Raw genomic sequence first — 18649 nt, forward strand, 5'->3', positions numbered from 1 at the left:
TGCCTCCTTAATCATGGCTACACAGGCTAGATTGACTAAGACTGGACCCATTGTGCAAGGCTGTTTCCACACATGAGTGATGGGGGGAGGGTCAGACAGGGCACCACCCACTGTGATATAGGCCACCATCATCAGGGACTTGTTTACGTATATTGCTAAAGTTTGAGAAGAGCTTGTCTTGCTTAGTAGCTGCCAGAGCCAGGGCTGCTAAAGGCTTAAGTGGTTTTTTTAAATGTAAAATCCATGAAAACTATATATAGAATCTATTGTGGTTCTTGATGCTTTTTTTATACTAGCTTGAACAAATTGCTTTGCTCAACCATAATATAGGTAAAGCACATTTTGATTCTGACATTGCCTTAATAGTAGCAGGAAATAACCAAGGAAGAGTTGCCAGCAGCACACAAATGGCTTAATGGTTTGTACAGTTTTCTTCTCAAAGAAGTAGGGAGAAATGGTATCTTTTATACCATGCCTGTTTTGGTAGAAGCTAAGAGTTTTATATACAGGCAAATTGAAATTAATCATTTCAGAATTCCAAGCTCCTTAGATTGAGGGATTATTGCTAGCTAAATTTGAGGGCACTATTTGATGAAGCCAGAACTCCTGGGGTCGTGACGAGTTCAAAAAGAGGACTAGAGCAGTAAACAGCAGCTGGCTGGGAGACAGGTGGCTCTGGGTGTGTCTCCACAAACTAGCTGAAAAACTGAAAACTGTCAGTCCCTTACCTATTTCCTTTTCAATATGACGTTCCCAAACCCACCGGGTTGGCCAGTTTGTTCCTTTACCCAAAGGATTCTTTTGAGCTGTTTTGATCAAATTGTCTGGCTGTTTCAGCGTCACTTAGCTACAGCTTCACGGCTAGAACAACATCATGTTCAATCCAACATCACCCCCTGCTGGTTTGCCGTTAGAGACCAAAATAATGTGTGTTAAATCTTCATCTCAAGTTATCTTTGATTTTTCTTTGAAACATTAAAACATCTCTCTGCTCTCTTTCCCCTCTTTTTTAAGAAAATATTTATTTATTTATTTTTTACTTGGCTGTGTTGGGTCTTAGTTGTGGCTTGGGTGGTTTTTAGTTGCGGCACATGGGATCTTTAGTTGCGGCACGTGGGATCTTTAGTTGCGGCACGTGGGATCTAGTTCCCTGACCAGGGATCGAACCCGGGCCCCCTGCATTGGGAGCGTGGAGTCTTAATCACTGGACCACCAGGGAAGTCCCTCTTTCTCCTCTCTTGAGGAAGAATCACTTTGTCAGTAGCAGGAGGTTACTATCCCATCCATCCCTCTAGAAGTACTCACGTAACCCTGTTGATTCCATCCGAGAAGCTGTGTTCACAGTGTCTCCAAATAAGCAGTATCTGGGCATGGTGAGGCCCACCACTCCAGCAGCAACCGGCCCTATAGAGTAGCAGGCAATTGGGAGTATAGTCAACAGGTATGCATCCAATGCTAATAGAGGAACACTGCCAAGGCAAGGAATGCAGCTGCATAAAAGAATAAAGTTGCCACTAAATAGCTCTGGGCATCTGAAGGAAGTCTTACAGTGAGTAATGAACTCTTTGCCCTACCAGAAAGCAAATTTATAACGATGAAGAAATGATTACCCTTCTGATTTATACCTTTGTTCCAAGTAACAGTTACACCCAAGATGCTTATATCTGTCAACAGGGACAAATAAGCATTAAACCCAATCAGAAAAGCCCGGGCAGGGATTCAAGATCCAAACATGTTTGTTGCAAGGGAAAAAATGTGACTCTTTCTTGTGCCTTAGGGTTGGAAGGAGGGATCTCATAGGGCTGTCTCCTAAATTGTGTCTATAAAGAGAATTATTGCTAAGACAGTTGGAAAATCTGAAAAGAAGTGGAGTTGACATTCAATCATTTGTGTTAGAGGCATGGAAGAGTAGTATATAAAGATAATCTGAGAATATTTTCTATTTGCCCTTAGAATGAGTTTTGTACTTGCATTTTAATACTATCATGTTAAGTGTCCAGAGAGTGAACATTACTTGAAAAAATCTCAGCAACCATACTGAAAACCTAGTTCAAGATGATCTAGAAATTTCTCCACCTTCACCTTTCTGGTCTCTGTTCTGTTTCTATGTGAAAAGTGTTCAGCATTATCTTTTTGCTGTTTCCTGAATTAAAGAAAATAATTAAGTGTTTTTGCTTCAAAAAGTTCTTTCTGAACATTAATTTTTAAGAATAAAAATTTTGTTTCTCATTTTAATTCATTTCTCACCCATTAAGAAGCATTCATTAAGCCCTGAGCTAGGCACCAAGGGGAATAAAAAATGTAGTGCATGGTCTCAGTTCTCCAGGAGTTTATAATCTAATTGAAGAAAAGAGACTACCAAACTGGAAGCAATTAAGCAACAACCCAAGACAATGTATGGCTGAGGCAAGATAAATGGCACAGGCAGAAGTGCTCTAATAGTTTAGAAAATGGGGGAGGGGTTGCTTATTAAGACCTGGTTCAGTCAAAAATGGCCCAATGGAGAAGGTAAGGTAAGGCAAGGTTTGTGGTTGGGACTGAGCATGGAATTTTGGGAAGCTCTTAGAGAAAGCAGTCTGCTTAGTTCAGGTGCCTAAGGAGAAACTAGAGACAAGGTTGGCTATTGGGTTGTACAAGATGGCAGACCTTGAATCATTAGAGAAGTTTGTGCAGGGAATCACATGATGAAAATCATTTTTCTTTTTTTTTCTCAGGTCAGTGTATAGAACGCATCGAAAGGGGAGAAAGTAAAACCAGGGAAAACCGTTAAGTGTAATAGCAGTAATTCAAGCACAAAGTTGTAAGTACTGGAAAGGAGGTGATGATGGACGGAGGGCAAAAAGGAGTGATAAAAGAGAGACATTATCAAAGGAGAAGTATTGACTGTCTGATTGACAACCATGAGGAAATTGGCATGGGCTTATGAGCTTACACTGGTTTGTGGGAAAAGATGACTTGAAGCTTTAGATATGCAGAATTTGAGGTAATAATGAATCATCCAAGAAGAGATGTGCTGAGGGGGGTTGTTGATGTGAAACTGAAGCACAAATGGGAGATGAAGGCTTTTCTTTAAAAGAAAAATACTTAAAACCTGCTATGTGCTTAGCCTTCAGGATACAAAAATGAGGAAGATCTGGTTCCTGCCATCAAGGAGCTTACAGTCTAATGGAAGGACAGGCAAGCAAACACAGACATGGTGATGACCATGAGAAGGATGGATAGAATGAAGCAAGAGTGGAAGCAAGAAGATGCTATTGCAGTAATCCAGGCAAGAGATGCTGGTGGCCTAGACTTAAGTAGTGAGAGTCAAGAAGAGAAAGACAGAATCAAGAAATACTGAAAAGGTAAAACGTTTAAGACTTAGTAATTGGTTGAATGGTGAAGGTCAGGGTGAGGGAGGAGTCAAGGAGGATGACTCTCAAGACTAACTGGAATAACTAGGTGAATGGTGGTGACACCAACTGAAATAGAAAATAAGTACAGGAAGAGGAGGCTGTTTATGTGGGAAGAAAATCATTCTGTTTTGGATCTGTTTAGTCTGAGGTCTGTGTGGAACATTCAAGTGGAAATGTCAGTAGCAAGTCTGATATATAGGGCTGAAGCTTAAGGGAGAAGACTGGTGCTGAAGTTGTAGAGTTGGAAGTCATCAGCACACGAGTGGCAGTTAAACTATAGACATGGATGAGATGACCCAGAAGAGCATATAAGGGGAGAGAAACAGTGGATGAAAGACAGAACCCTGAGGCATATCAATATTTAAGGGACAGATAAAGCCAGAAGAGATTATCAGACAATGGTAGAAATGAAAGCCAGGTTGGAGTGGGTTGAGAAATGAATTCGAGGTCAGGACATACAGAGAGCAAGGGGATCACAGCTCAGAGCTTTGCAGAAAATGTGGGAGAAGTTAGAGAGCAGGGATTGCTAAGAGAGCCAGTAAATGAAATGGAGAAGAAGAATTCAGAGAGTGAGGAGGAGGTCATAAAAGCCAATTGAGGGAGAATCGTCAAGAATATCAAATGCTGCAGAGATAAGGGCAGACTAGGACTGGGAAAAGTGGTAGGGCTAAAGCCAGATTGCAAAGGGGCTAAAGAGGCAATGGATAGTGAAGAAATGACATGATAAATGTCAATCATTCTTCTACAAAATATGGTAGGAAAGGGATGAAAATGATGGGAGAAGAAAAGGAACCTGGAAGAACAAAGCAAAGATAAAGAGGAAGGGAGTAAAGAGGGGAGCAAGAGGCTAGTAGGTGAGAGACCTGTGAAGATACCTGTGAATGTGAAGATAGGTGGAAAGGGTACAATGAAGGGGAGTCCTGAAGATGTTCAAGCAAGTGAAGAGGCGTGGGGGAGAAAAATACTCCAGGAGTTGAGATTTTAACGAATTAAAGGAATTATCCTAAATACCACACGTGCAGGTTGGTCTTGTATCATAGTCAAACATGGAACTGTTGGCTCTAACAGGAAAGGTAGACTGGAAGGGTTTGGTACCTAGAAGAAGGGTTGCTGCCCACTGGGGTAGGGCAGGTGCTGGGAAGAGAGTAAACTTGGGGAGACATAAAGGAATGATGTAGCACTAGACACCTGGATAATCCAGCTGCCAATAACCAGGGGAGAGCTACCCTCTTCCTCCCATTTCTAGCCTTCCCTTGAGGTGCATGGGAATGTCTTCTCTTGCTTTAGCTGCTGGTTGTTACCTGAGTGCAGGCCTATTCGAATACGGACTGGCACCTCTGGCATGTGTCGCATCTTGAAGGTACCCACGGAGCTGAGGATATCTAGGGACATGTTTGCAATCTCGGCTGCATGTCTCATGCCATTCCTCTTTGGGAGGCCTGAGGCCACCATGTAAGCATCTCCAATGGTCTCTACCTGGAAATCAGGGAAAACAGAATTAGCAAGTAAATAATGTGTGTGTGTGTGTGTGTGTTTTCACAGAGCTTAAAGGGTATGATGGAGGCCAAGTGTTCTTGTAAAGTGAGGAAGCCAGAGAGAGGCTGTCAGTGCTTCACAGGCCTGCTTGTACATTAGAATCACTTAAGGAGCTTCACTTAAAAAAATACTGATGTCTAGGTCCCATACCTGTAGATTCTGCAGTTACTTCTCAGGTTCCTGTCTGACCCTAGAGAATTATCAGGCTCCAAATAATTCATCCTAGGAGAAGGTGCTTTCCCAGCAAGCATTCCTCTAGATGATTTCAGGTCAATAAGCTAGAACAGCCTTAAGGAAAGTATAGGGAAAAGGAAAGGAAGGAGGTGAAAGATTCTGTTCCTTCTGCTTTGCCTCGCTAATATGATGGAGTTAGTTTTGCAGTCTCCTTGGCTGTGAGAACTCAGTCTTTTCCCACCAGCTCCCTCCTCCTGTCCTACTGCTACCTCTCAAAGGAGCAGCTGTACTAGCCCTCAATTGCTTTGCAGGGGCGGTTAGAGCTGGACACCTGTAAATAAAGGCAAATGAATCTGTGCTCGTCTTCCCCACAGAAGTGTACTCACTCTTTCAGGTGATTAGTAAGGTGAAACTTTTCAGGTAAATCCAAAAGATAAGTAAGCTGAAGGGACATCTATGAAATGTGCCTGTCAGACTCTGCTAGTACAAGTTTGGATCCAGTTAAAATCTATGTTCTCCTAAAGAACTGAACTCACAGATTGCCATAGTTAAGAGCATGAAATTCTGAAGGCATACAGCCTCGTTTAGAATTCCAGATGCACCGTTTACAAACTGTGTGGCTTTAGTCACGTAATTTAAACTCTCTGTGCTTCAGTATCCTTACCTGTAAAATAGGGATAATGACAGCACCTACCTCCTAGAATTTTCTAAGTACTAAATAATATATGTCAAAGCACTTAAAACCTGTCTGGTGGATAATAAGTGCAAGCCATTAGCACCACCGCCATCATTATCACCACATCATCATCGTCAAACTGACGTGTCTTGAAACAAGTCAAAGGATTGTGCCTATGACTCGGCTCCAGAGGAAATTTCGTAATTGGCAATAGGCCCCTCATCATGACTTCCTATGTAGCCAATAACAGCGATCCTCTGCACCTATGGTACTTTGTACCTCAGGATGCTTCCATTCAGGGCCTCCTATACCTGGTGCAATTTGAGAAAAGGATCCCTGCTCTCAGATAAGCATGCCTGCCTTCACAGAGGAAGGCAACAGTACAATGCAAATACTATATGGGAGGGAGAAACTCACTGGCTGGCCATTATCATTGGCTGGTGGTTGACACTTCAGCTTTAATGAGTCGGTCATCCAGGAGCCCCCAGGAATATGGATGAGAAAGTTAGAAAGGCAGGGAGCACGGGCACTACTTGACCTTGGTGTGAGACTGCTGTGGGGAACTGTGGGTTGTATAAACCAGCATAAGGACACAGAAAGGGAAGAGGAGGTATAGAAAGGGGTCTGGTTGAGACGGAGTGGTAGTAGGAGAACTGAAACTGAAAACAAATCACTAACTTCATAATTTTGCAGCAGCCTTCTTACTTCCATTTCAGATTGTCAAGTGCCAGGGGAGGTGATTCCAATTTTACAGGTAAGGAAACTGAAAACACAAACGGTTTTGGTAACTCGCTGCTGGTGCAATTTTTATTTCCTTTGCACTGTGTTGCTTTTATTAAAAATGACTGAAAACTTAGATTCCATTTTTGGATTTATATAGCCCTACTCTGTCCTGAAAACAGCCCACTAGCTTCCTACTGCAGCCATGAAGTATCAAAATACCTAACAACCTCATTCCTAAGACCCCCAACAATTGTCTGAACAGTATCAGCTGGATTGATTAAACCAGTGGCTGTGTTACTGCCCACACTGAGTCATCTTTGATTTTTTTTTCAACTGAATTAGCTTTCAGTGATTTGTTTTTCTCTTCAGGCTGCTTGAGTTCAACAAGTTAAGACAGGTAGTCTGATTCCATGGATTTTTCCTCCACCGTGGTTTCCATGTGTGCTTCTTGATTAGTTTGCAGCTCCTGCTGATTGACAGGTATGATGTCTATTTCTGAGCCCTATTTAGGCAGCTTGGCCTAGCCCCGAGGCTCTCTACTTGACCTGAAAGGGCCCTGTCTAATCTGAGATAAACACACTGCCCTGTGTGTGATTTGAGAGTTGGAACATTTCAGACTACTGTGAAGGATCCAATGAATGGAGCTACTCATTCTCCAGCTCTACCTGGGTTCCTGGGACAGAGGAGCTGTCTAAAGTGTGGGATGCCTGGGGCATCTTTCTCCATCAATAAAACAAGTAACTATGTTGCAGACGTGGAAATGTTCCTATGTAGCTATGAGATTTTTAGTCATTTTCTGCCTAGAGACAGGACAACACATACAATCAAGGGTAAAGAAGCATGGCACCGAAATGAGTGAATGTAGTCATCTGTTCTGTACTCAGCTTCTGCAACCTTTGAAAGGAAGAGTGGAAATTGACAGGCTGGAGGGGTGGGGGGAAGTGGAAGCAGTGGCTTGCAACCTCACAATTAATCACTTCCCAAGACCTCAGACCACTAGGTGGGCTTTAGGTTACCCTATAGCAATCCCAGAGAGCCTCAGGTCCAATAGCTCTTTGCCATGTATAATGCCAGAGTTCCCTCCTGTATAAAAACGGTACCCAAAGGAGGAAACCAAGTTTTAACAGCATGTATTAGATGTACACAAACTTTACCAGGATGAACTCTGTCATAGTCATCAACTATGGGCCAGGCACCAGTACTTTCTGTATCCCCTTCCGTGTCTGCACTGTGGGTACTTAGAAACTGAAGTGCAATAATGCTTTTTGGCCCCAACCTCTTCTTAGTCCCAGTTCTAGAAAATAGCTCAAAAGAAATCTGACTGACAAGCTCTTGCCGGGTTGAGATTGTTGTTTTAGAAAGTGTGAAATTCTATGCATTCTATTTGACCTTCATTTCCAATGGGAGACCAATGGAAGGAGTGTACTATTTACATTTTAATTCTTAAATAACAGCATTCAATACAATTGCATCCTTCCTTCCATTTTGGAGTACACATAGGTGAGCCTCATATCAAAATTTCTCTCTGGAATATACTTCTCTGCTAAGTAACGTACCTTGTATACATCATGACTGCCAATGATGGCATCAAAGAGTGTGTACAGGTCATTGAGAAGATCCACCACCTCGATGGGCTCACTCATGGCCGAGATGGTGGTGAAGCCCACAATGTCGCTGAAGTACAAGGTGACCAAGTCAAAGCCCTCAGGTTCAACCGTGCAGCCCTTTTTGAGGGATTCAGCAACTGATCTGAAAATAGACACAGCTATTCCTCAGAGGACACAGGTCTCCCTCCAGGCCACACAAAACATCTGCTCGAACACAACTTCTCCAAAAATCATTACCAAGTAAGTGATAAGGAAGAAAATGTCACCTGGATGCAAACACTCACTCTTTCATCTATTTTACAAATAGATATTGAGTGCTTACAACGTGCCAGGCACTGTGACAGGTGCTGGAATGCAGCATTGAGCAGAGAGCCCTGATCTGTACCTTTGTGGAGTTTTTTTCAACTCTCTATCCTTCCTCAGTTCCCCCCCACCCCAACTCTACCCCACCTGAGGGGGAAATGTTCCCAGGCAGCTGCCTTTGCATGAGACTAGCTTCCCCAATTCTCTCCTAGAAGATCATGTTACAACATGATAAGGTGCCTTGGAAATTTTGGAAATTGTAGCAACACATAAGGCTTTCACCTAAGGAAGGAAAAACATAGAAAAACAACCCTGCTACTTTCCTCTAGGAGCTAAAAAATCTGCCTCCTTTTAATTGGTCAACATCCAGGCAAAGTCATGAAGTGACACATGGAAAAACCGAGGCATCAAACACTTAAATGACTAGCGTGGCCCACAAGCAGTGGAAAATTAGAAAGTGTGCTCTGCTCCCTTGGCTTTCCAATTCTTCTGTGATTTGAAGGTGTGACTCAAACCTACTGGGAGTAGAGAGTGTACAGGACAGGGGGAGAGAGCAGTTAGTTGATGGGTAATTTTTTTCTATTTTTAATAGAACACATTGTTACAAGCATTCACACTCCTCAGGTGTTCACACATACGGTGGTAGCATCTGTGTTAGAAGCTTTTCCGTTTTCTGTTTTTCAATTTCCAGCTCTTCAGTCCGCTCCCGGATCAAATCTTCCAGGTTGCTAGAATATTGCTCCAGCATCCGAAGCATAGAGTCAATAATACTAGTCTTCTTCCCTTTATTGAAAGTTTTAAACTGGAAGTAAACAGAAAGAGGAGCCAGGGAATTCTTACTTCTTAAACTTAGAGATGATGGAACAGGACCCCCTTATCATAAACCCCTTCCTCTAAAATGAAAAGGCAGGAGAGGTGACCCCAAGTATAAATAGGAAAAGTCACTACCTACCCTTATTGTCACCCTGGCCCACTCACAGGGCTCTTTTTCCCTGAGTAGTTCTTCCCTTACCCTTCTGGTTTTTTCAAGTCTAAGCAAAGGTGCTCTCCAGGCAGGATCCTTCAGTTCTGAGATGCTAGCACATGAATAGTTAGCCACTTCAAAGGCAGCAGGATTTGGTCTTCAGCTCAGGCCAGTTGTGAGTGGGGTCAGGGGAAGAGGGCAGGGAGTACTCTTTTACTCTTCTAGATCATCAACCTATAAAATCATCCTTATCTTCTAATGCTACCATGTTGCCAGTTCTTGGACAGTGGGAGGTTCTTTGACCTCTTAAATATGACCCAAGACCGACATGGTAAGATCTACCCTTATTTCTTACCATGGGGTCCAAGAATAATGGTATCTCCTAGCACTTGGCCTTCATGTCAGTCAGGGTCATGTAAAAATTCAACTGGTCTTGTCCCTGGTCCTTTAGAGGTGGCTGCATGCCACAGATTTTCAATAAGCCCTCCTGGGACCCTGTTCATTTACAGAGACAAGGAGCTTGGCATAGCGTTGGAATCACGAGGAAGTAACCCCTCCTTTTTGCTGTATTCACCATGCAAAATGCTGGGCTGACAACAAGGGAAGACTGGTGGTAATTTTGCTCAGAACATGCCTAGGAATCTGTCCCAATGAACCCTTTTATACAGCTGAGCCACACGTGCTCTATGTAGCACTCAATGCCCCAAGGCTAACACTAGGAGTTTTCTTCTGAGCCTGGTCCACATCTACGTGTCCACCAAGGTCCTACAGTAGCCAGCTCAGATGCTTTGCCCCCCACCATTGCCTAACCCAGGGAGCCTCCCTCTCTTCCTCTTCCCATTTCAGTTTTATTAGCTGCAGGGAGTTGGGAGGCTACCCTTGTCTTTCAGACAGTCCAAACTTCCACTGAAGCATTTCAGTGAGGGCAGCTCCAAGCAATCTTGTTTGAAGGTCGTATGATGTGCACTCCTTCTATCTATCACCGGCTTCTCTGCTGCCTTCTGAAATAACATCTCTAGCATCAACACCAGGGCAAATGCTTTTTCTCCTGCCTCATGGTAAGTTTTCAGAAATTTGACCTTCATGGTCCTTTGCCTTTTCCATACTATTGAATACCTGTTTGAGTGTCCTCAAAAAACTCAGCCGGGCTAATGGAGGCATTGTTACCTGGGGACACGGATGACTTCATATTCAGGGCCCCTCAGGCTTTCAATCCAAGTCTTTCTTTTTTCCGCCTCAGATACCTGCCATTCACAAAGCATCTCAGTGCTGTACCCTAGCCAGGCTCAAAAGCCTCTCCGCCAGAGCTGACATAGCACTCCCAGAGAGCACCCTCAGCTTCGGTATCCTGTAGTTTGAACAAATCCCTCAACAGCATGCTCCAAAAGAGGAACCACACCCTAGCAGGGCTCCCTTAGCAGGGCTCTCTCTGTCTGCTCCCCATTTTCCCCTTTTAATCCCCAACTCTAGGGAAAGCGTCAACCTCTTTAGAAACTCAGTATCTTAAGGAGAGAGCTTATCACTTTTCGTGCACTCCATTGCCTCAAGTCATTCCCTAGAAACCTAAGGAATCCCCTGCTTTTGTACTCCACATTTGTACTTCCTTCCATCTGGAACACCATTTCAAACACCCCATATTTTCCCTGACCCTCCAAAAACAATCTGGCTTCATTTAAATGGGATACTAATCAGAGTTCTCTGGAATTTCCAAAGCAAAGGGTGCTCTAAGAGGATCCCCATCTACTCCAGGATACATCTATTCCATCTTCTAATGGTCTCAATGCCATTGTCTTGCAAGTGCCTAGTGGTTCAACTCCATCTTTGAAAGGTTAGTTAGATCAGATTGTGGATGGTCTGGAACAGAGGTTCAGATAAAGAGCACAAAAACCTATCCTTGTGCCCTTGGAGGATGTGCTGGGGATGCTCCAGCACCAAAGGCCTTCAAATAGCCAATTCCATGCTTCTTCCCCAAGACGAATGCCTTTTTCTCTTGCAAGAGGTTCCACAGTATGATGACAACCCAAGGAGTTCATTTTAGGTAGGCTGGTTTCACTATGGCTTCTGGGCTGTGAGTGTTAAGATTCACAGAGTCCTTACCTGGTTAAATATTTCATCGAAAGTTGGTCGCTGTTCTGCAGCCTCAGCCCAGCACTGCTTCATCAGCTGGAGACATTCTGGAGGGGCGTGCTCAGCAGGAACCACTGGTCTGTAGACAGGAGGAGGCTTCTTAAGTCTTTCTATGATTTCTGTCCAGAAGCAAGAAGAGAGAGGTCTACAGATTGTGGGGAAAGCACCAAGATTTGGTGAAGATAATTGAGTTTTAGCCAAGAATAGGGTTAGTCAGGAGAAATTATAAAAAGGCAATGTCTTTTGCTTTCTCCTTAGGTGGCCTGAATATAAATTGTATCTGAACAAAGCCTACATCAATCAACTGAGGAAGGACTGAGAAACTAATCAATTGAGCTATTGGTATCATTTAAGCACAGCTTTATTCTGCTTCTGCTAGATATTATTTATGTTTTCATTGAAGTATAGTTGATTTACAATGTGTTAATTTCTGGTGTACTGCAAAATGATTCAGTTTATATATATATGTGTGTATATGTGTGTATATATATACACATATATATTCTTTTTCATATTCTTTTTAATTATGGTTTAATACAGGATATTTAATATAGTTCCCTGTGCTATATATTAGGACTTTGTTGTTTATCCACTGTTTCAATGATCTGGCTCCTTTCACCCACCCCCAAATCATCTAAGCCTCTCAATCTCTACGGTAGACCCAGTTAGCCCCCACTGAAGGCCCAGGCACAGCCCAGTTCCAGGCTATGGGTCCTGCCTGGCCCCTAAGGTAAGGGAATTAAGAACTCCAGTAAAGGGACTTCCCTGGTGGTGCAGTGGTTAAGAATCCACCTGCCAACACAGGGCACATGGGTTCGATCCCTGGTCCGGGAAGATCCCACATTCCGCGGAGCAACTAAGCCCACGTGCCACAACTACTGAAGCCCGTGTGCCTAGAGCCCGTGCTCCGCAACAAGAGAAGCCACCGCAATGAGAAGCCCATGCACCGCAACGAAGAGTAGTCCCCACTCGCCGCAACTAGAGAAAGCCCGCGCACAGCAATGAAGACCCAACACAGCCAAAAATAAATAAATAAATAAATACTAATAATAAAAAAAAAACTCCAGTAAATAGTTCAGGGCCTCATTGGGATCCTTCTGGCTGCTGGTACTTGAACCCCACTTTCAGTGGAACATTAACTGTGTATCAGACTATGGGCTGAGCACTTTGCATGGTCTCTCTGCTTCCAGCCTCGCCTTTAACAAAGCATTCTGAAAACATGGATTTGGCCATGTCACTTTTTTGCTTAAAATCCCTTCATGGATTTTTATTACCCACAGGATAAAATCCAAGCCCCGACTATCTCTTCGGCTTATTTCTTTCTTTCTTTCTTTCTTTTTTTTTTTTTTTTGGTTGAAGAAAGATTTTACTGCACATGGAAGTTGGAGCTTCCATTTTCAAATTTAATGTTCCACATTTCTCAGAATAGCTTTATTATTTATTAATTTTTACTGGTGTATAGTTGCTTCAGCTCACTTCTTATCCCTAGTCCCCTCTCCACACCCTTGACTTTAACATCCTCATCATGAACCAAACCTTGCTTGCACCACCAGTGTGTCTTTCCCACCCCTGCCTTGGCTGTAACACTCCAACTGTACTGCTTTATACCATTATAAGTGTCCCCTTGCCTCCATGAAAGAATTTCAGTTGTTGCCTCTGACTTCTCAGCTCCTTGTGACACCATACCTTCTGCTCTGTTAACCCAGGTTGGCCCATACCAGTAATGGTTTCTCCATCACATCTCTCACCCTGTCCCCAGTGCAATAGATTCCATGGACGTCGACCCCTTGGAGTGCAACCGCCCCATCCAACTCTCTGGTAGAGGGAGTCCCTTTCTGAGAACACCAACGAGTGAAATAGGTCACCTCTCTGCTTAGGCCCAGCATGATTTATGTCCTCGAGGAGTTCATGGTTCAATTGGGAGGATAAACAATGACCAGCAATATAAGTGCTCTAGCAGATATATGCACAGGAGAACACAGAGGGGACACCTGACCCACACTGAAAAGGTCAGAGAAGGTTTCCCAGTGGAGGTGACATGAGTTGGATGAGGCAAGGTGGGGAGAAGGTAGGGGCAACACGTGTAGAGGCACAGAGGTGGGAGGTGGTGATTTCAGGGCACAGCCAGTCACGTGGCTTAGCTGGAGTATGGGGAGTGACAGAAGATAAGCCTAGAGAGGTGGCTAGGGACCAGATTGTGAAGAGCCTTGTACCTCATGTGAGGAGACTGGGCTTCATTTAACTTGTGATGAGGAACTGTTGGGGGTGGGGTTCTAAGTAGAGGAGTGAACTAAAACTCCGAGTAGGGCAAGAGACAACTAAATATTTTAGGTTTGGTTTGGTTTGATTTTGCCGTTTTTAAATCTTTTATTTTGAAACAAATTTAGACTTCCAGAAAAGTTGTAAAAATAGTACAATAATTGCCTATATATCCTTCACTCGGTTTCCCCCTAATGTTAGCAACTTATTATTTTTTTTTCTTTTTTGGCCATGCCATGCAGCATGTGGGATCTTAATTCCCCGACCAGGGACTGAACCCACGCCCCCCTGCAGTGGAAGCACAGAGTCTTAACCACTGGACCACCAGGGATGTCCCTGAATGTTAGCAACTTATAAAACTGCAGTACAAAGGAAGTTAATATTGGTACAATACTATTACTAACCTAAAGTCTCTATTTGAATTTCATCAGTTTCCCCCTAATGTCCTTTTTCTGTTTCACAATCCAATTCAAGATCCCATATCGTACTTAATTGTTATGTCTCAGTCTCCTCCAATCTGTGATGGTTCCTCATTCCATCCCTGTCTTTCAGAACTCTGACACTTTTGATGAGTACTGGCCAGTTATTTTTCAGAATGCCTCTCAGCTGGGGTGTGTCTGATGTTTTCTCATGGTTAGATTGAGGTTATGCATTTTGGGGCAAGAATACCATGAGGGTGGTATTGAGCCCTTCTCAGTGCATCATGGCAGGGGTACATGATGTTGATGTACCTTGATCACTTGGTTAAGGTGGTGTCTGCAGGATCCTCCACTAATAAACTTACACTTTTTCCATTTGTAATTAGTAAATATCTAGTGATTTCATACTTTTAGAATACGTAAATATCCTGCTTCCCCTCAAATTTTGCCTGGTAGCTGAAGATTCTGATGGGAGATAAGGATGAAAGACTATGGTGTGTCACAGGGAAAGAATGGGAGGACTTTTGACATCCAGGAGCATCACTGAGGGGGCACTGAAATGTCTGGCAGGGGGTGTCTCAAAGGAGTAGTAGGGGGCTGCTAAAAAAAGGACTAACATAAGTCCTGTAGGCCCTTGGCTTATGTCACAGTTTGGAAAAGGACCAGCTTCTTGGGTGAGGGTTATTTCTTCCAAATTCCTAAAGCTGTCTGGCTCCAAGTCCCACCTGCACACAACAAGGGCTGCTTGCAGACCAGCGGGCAGTTAGCACAAACACGGAATCGTGTTCTCTCTTCTGGCAAATCGCAGCAGCCTGTGTTGGCCTGATGATCTGGGTCATGGTGGGCTCCTGGTACCCTTTTCTCACCTCCCCGCTTACCTTTGGCAGGCAGATCCATCATGCAGAATGGGGTGCCCCGGACCATCACTTCTTGCATGATGATGGCAAAGCTATAGACGTCTCCTGCAAAAGAACGTAGCCTGCTGCCCCTCGGGGCTCTCAACAGTTCAGGGGCCATCCACAGCAACTCTGAAAAGAGAGCATTGTGTAATGAATACAGGGCGAATTAACTGACAGCATTTGCAATGCCCTCCAGGGCTCCAAGGGTGCTGTTTCATCGACTGCTTTATATTTTGATTAAGACAGACTGGCATGCTAGTGCCTCCGCGCTCCCCCGCCCACCTCCCACTGGAGTCTGAATTTATGAATCTAAGGAATTACTCTCAGAGAAAGCATACTACTTTCCCCACACCAGGACCATGCAGGCAGACACAGCGGAGGTGTGGGGAAGGGCAGAGAAGCTCGAAATAAAAAAACTATCTGGTGCTGACTTTCTTGCTCTCTTGAGCCTGCAAGTAGCAGTTGGCAGGCTTCCAGGGAAAGGCGAGTGCACTGCCCGACTGGTTGCCATGGATCTGCTGTGTGCTGAGATCTATATGTGTCTGATAATTTGACTATGCTGGGGCTCGAGGAGTCACAAGTTGCTTTCTCCAGGTCTTATCTAAGAGGATTAGAGGAACCCCAAGTCTCCTCTGTTCCTTGCAGAGCAAAAGGGTGCAGCAATTCCTTCAACTCAGTTCTGCAAATATTTATTGAGGATTTACTATGTACCAGGCACTGTTCTAGGGACAGGGGCAGTGCCAGAGATGAATTAGACCTTGCCTTTGCCCTTGCAGAGTTCACAGACCAGTGGACAAGACACACATGTGTACCCCTAACTGTAATACAACAGAGATAGTGATGAGGGCCACTATATAGTGTAAGGAAATGAATCTACTAAAAGCCGATATTGAGCACCCACTGTGTGCTCTGCTGCATTTCAGACCCGAACAGGGAAAAAAAGATATTATCTCTGCTTTCAGACAGTTATGGCAGAGACTCAGAAATTTGGGGCGAGGGCCCCTTAAGCAATATATAAAGAAATACCAGTTAATAATATAAATTGAGTAGTCAAAAGTTGGAGGGAATGCTTCATATTGAACCATATGAAATTCCATTTCTGTAGATCAAAAATGGTTCAATATTGGCAATTCCATGAGGTTCAAGCTAATAAAAAAACTGAGCTGATCAAATTAATCCAGGAAGGCTTCCCGGAAAAGTTAAAGGAGCTTGTTAAGAAGGTCAAGGATGCAGTTTCCCAGAGCCAACGACAGGGTAAGGGCTTTGCAGGGAGAAAGAACAGTATGTGCAAAAGAACAAGAGGTAGAAAGGAGCAAATTGCGGATGGGGGTGCTGGTAAGCAGATTAGCTTGGCTGAAGAGAAGGGCTCTGTTAAGGAATAATGAGAAATGAGAAATGGGGTTGATGAAGTGGGGGAGGGAGGGTGGCTGGAAGAATGAGGGCAGAAGGTGAGAGGCCCTGAGAGCCAAATGAAGGCATTTGGAGTGAATACAAAAGGCAGTAGGGGTGCTGGAGCTGGAGAGGGATTTGATGAAAGCTGTGTTCGGGAAGATTAATCTGGCAACCTGCACAAACTGGATTGAAGAAGGAGAGAGGCTGGAATCAGGGAGACCGGCTAGGAAGCTATTACAGTAAGAGCCAGAGGCGAGGTGAAAGGGGCCTAAATGGGGGCAGGGGCAACAGCAGCAGGATGGGGAACAGAGATACAGAGGTAGGCCACAATGGACAGGGAAGGGACAGGGCTGGGGATAGGCTCAATATGCTCTTCTGAGGGGAGAGAGGTGGAGTAAACAGCAGGTTGATTTCCAGATAGGGAGGCTGGAAAAGAGTGCCTCCTGAGGGTGAAGGTGGCATGGGGAAAGCGCTAGTTAACTTTTCATCTTGTCAAATTTGGGGTATTGGGAAGGGAGCCCAAAGGACAAGGTCCTATGAAGCAGGAAGGAGGATAAAAGGTCAGAGATGATTTTGGTTTGTTAGTGAAACCCAGGAAAGAGAAACTCACCCTGGAAATTCTTACTTTGAGCCAACTCTGATCAAAATGGTGCAACAGGGAATTCTAGCCTCACCCCCAATCACATACTCATCTCTCTTTGCCCTCCAGGTGTCCCCAGCATTTGTCTCCCAACTCGCCTGCCCCACCACCCCTGTGAGAGTCTCTGATACGCTCACTATAGTGGTTTTGCCCTTCTGTCTCCTCGCCTAGGAGAACTGATATTTGCAAATAAAGCCAAAAAGATTGAATAATACTTTAGTCAAAGGAATACATTTCTGACCATGGGATTTCAGGCATATGGTTTTGGGGGGAGGGAAAATGGTATGCAGCTGCTTCTTCCTGGCATCCTCTCTCCCTGCACATTTAAAAGCACAAGAAGGAAAAAAAAAAGCACAAGAAGGGAAAAGAGGACATGACTCTCTGGTAAAAAGCTGGGTTATTAAATACAATCACTACCAAATAGTATTTTCAGAGAGCACTTACATGTATGTTGTTAATGGCTAAAATGAGGCTTTATCTGCACTATACTTATGTAATTGAGAGTGAGCAGTAATGAATACACTTAAACCTGCCCCCATTTCCCATTCCCACTCCAGAGCCAAGTAAGAGCCACTACCTACCATTAGACTTGAACTCTCAGGAGAAAAAAAAAAAAACTAGAAAAATCACTTTGGCTTGTTTTGTGTTTGCTGGAACTACTACTAACTCTTGAGTCCTGCTATGGTGATAAAATCAACCTTGGAGAGCCAGTGTGGTGTGGTACAGGAGAACACAGGGTGGAAGTCAAGAGACCTGGGTTCACAATCTCAACTTGGTCACTAATCAGCTCACCTTTCTGAACCTCAGTTTCCCCAACCATAAAATGGAAATTGAGCCAGATGATCTCCAAGGGCCTTCCAATTATAAGATTCTATTAGCCCTGTCATCTAAGGTAGGGAGCATCAAATTTCTTTATTTTATTTTATTTCATCCATTCATTGATTCAACAAACATTTACTCCACCAAGTATTGTGAAAGGCACGGAGGGAGGCAAACCTGTTTCTCACCTTCACAAAACTTACAGTTTGGGGAGGGAGAGAAAACAGCTAATTAAACATGTAATACCAACAAAATGTGGTATTACAACAAAGTTCAAAACCTTAAAGGATCATAAAGAGGAGAATTTAGCCAAGCCTAAGGGGTCATGGCAAGTCTCTTGAATCAGTGGTATTTAAGTTGAGCCCTGTGGGAGGAGGAGAATTTAGCCAGACTCAGATGAGTGGGTAACAGATTAGGAAGGGAAGAGTGTCCCAAGCAATGGGCACAGCATGTGTGAAGTTCTGGAAGTAAGAGAGAGCCTGGTGCAAATACACAACTGGAAGGCAGTCAGCATTGCTGGAGCATAGAGACAGAGGAGGGAGTGGTTAAGCACAAGAGGTCCTCATGGCCCAGACCATGAAGGGCTTGTAAGCCACGTAAGAGAGTTAGAACTTTATCCTAAGAGCAATGGGAAGCCATTCAATGAACTTTGGCACAGTTGTAACATGATCAGATTTGCAGTTTAGGAAACTCCCTGTGGCTGCAGTGTGCGAAGA

At 44.0% G+C, this 18649-nt stretch overlaps 1 protein-coding gene across 1 annotated transcript in view; it reads right to left on the reverse strand.

Annotated features, from left to right (window-relative positions):
- Nucleotides 1-18649, reverse strand: part of GUCY2F (guanylate cyclase 2F, retinal) — a gene marked incomplete at both ends in the record, with an annotated part of 84920 nt that overhangs the window by 7421 nt on the left and 58850 nt on the right. The window contains 6 exons of the mRNA XM_082609314.1: nucleotides 1306-1404; nucleotides 4697-4871; nucleotides 8061-8253; nucleotides 9053-9216; nucleotides 11476-11624; nucleotides 15062-15211. Of these exons, the coding sequence (XP_082465440.1) occupies nucleotides 1306-1404; nucleotides 4697-4871; nucleotides 8061-8253; nucleotides 9053-9216; nucleotides 11476-11624; nucleotides 15062-15211 (930 nt within the window). The remainder of the gene's footprint in view (nucleotides 1-1305; nucleotides 1405-4696; nucleotides 4872-8060; nucleotides 8254-9052; nucleotides 9217-11475; nucleotides 11625-15061; nucleotides 15212-18649) is intronic.

The sequence above is a fragment of the Mesoplodon mirus genome (genome assembly GCF_964341445.2).
Source record: "Mesoplodon mirus genome assembly, chromosome: X".
Lineage (NCBI taxonomy): Eukaryota > Metazoa > Chordata > Mammalia > Artiodactyla > Ziphiidae > Mesoplodon > Mesoplodon mirus.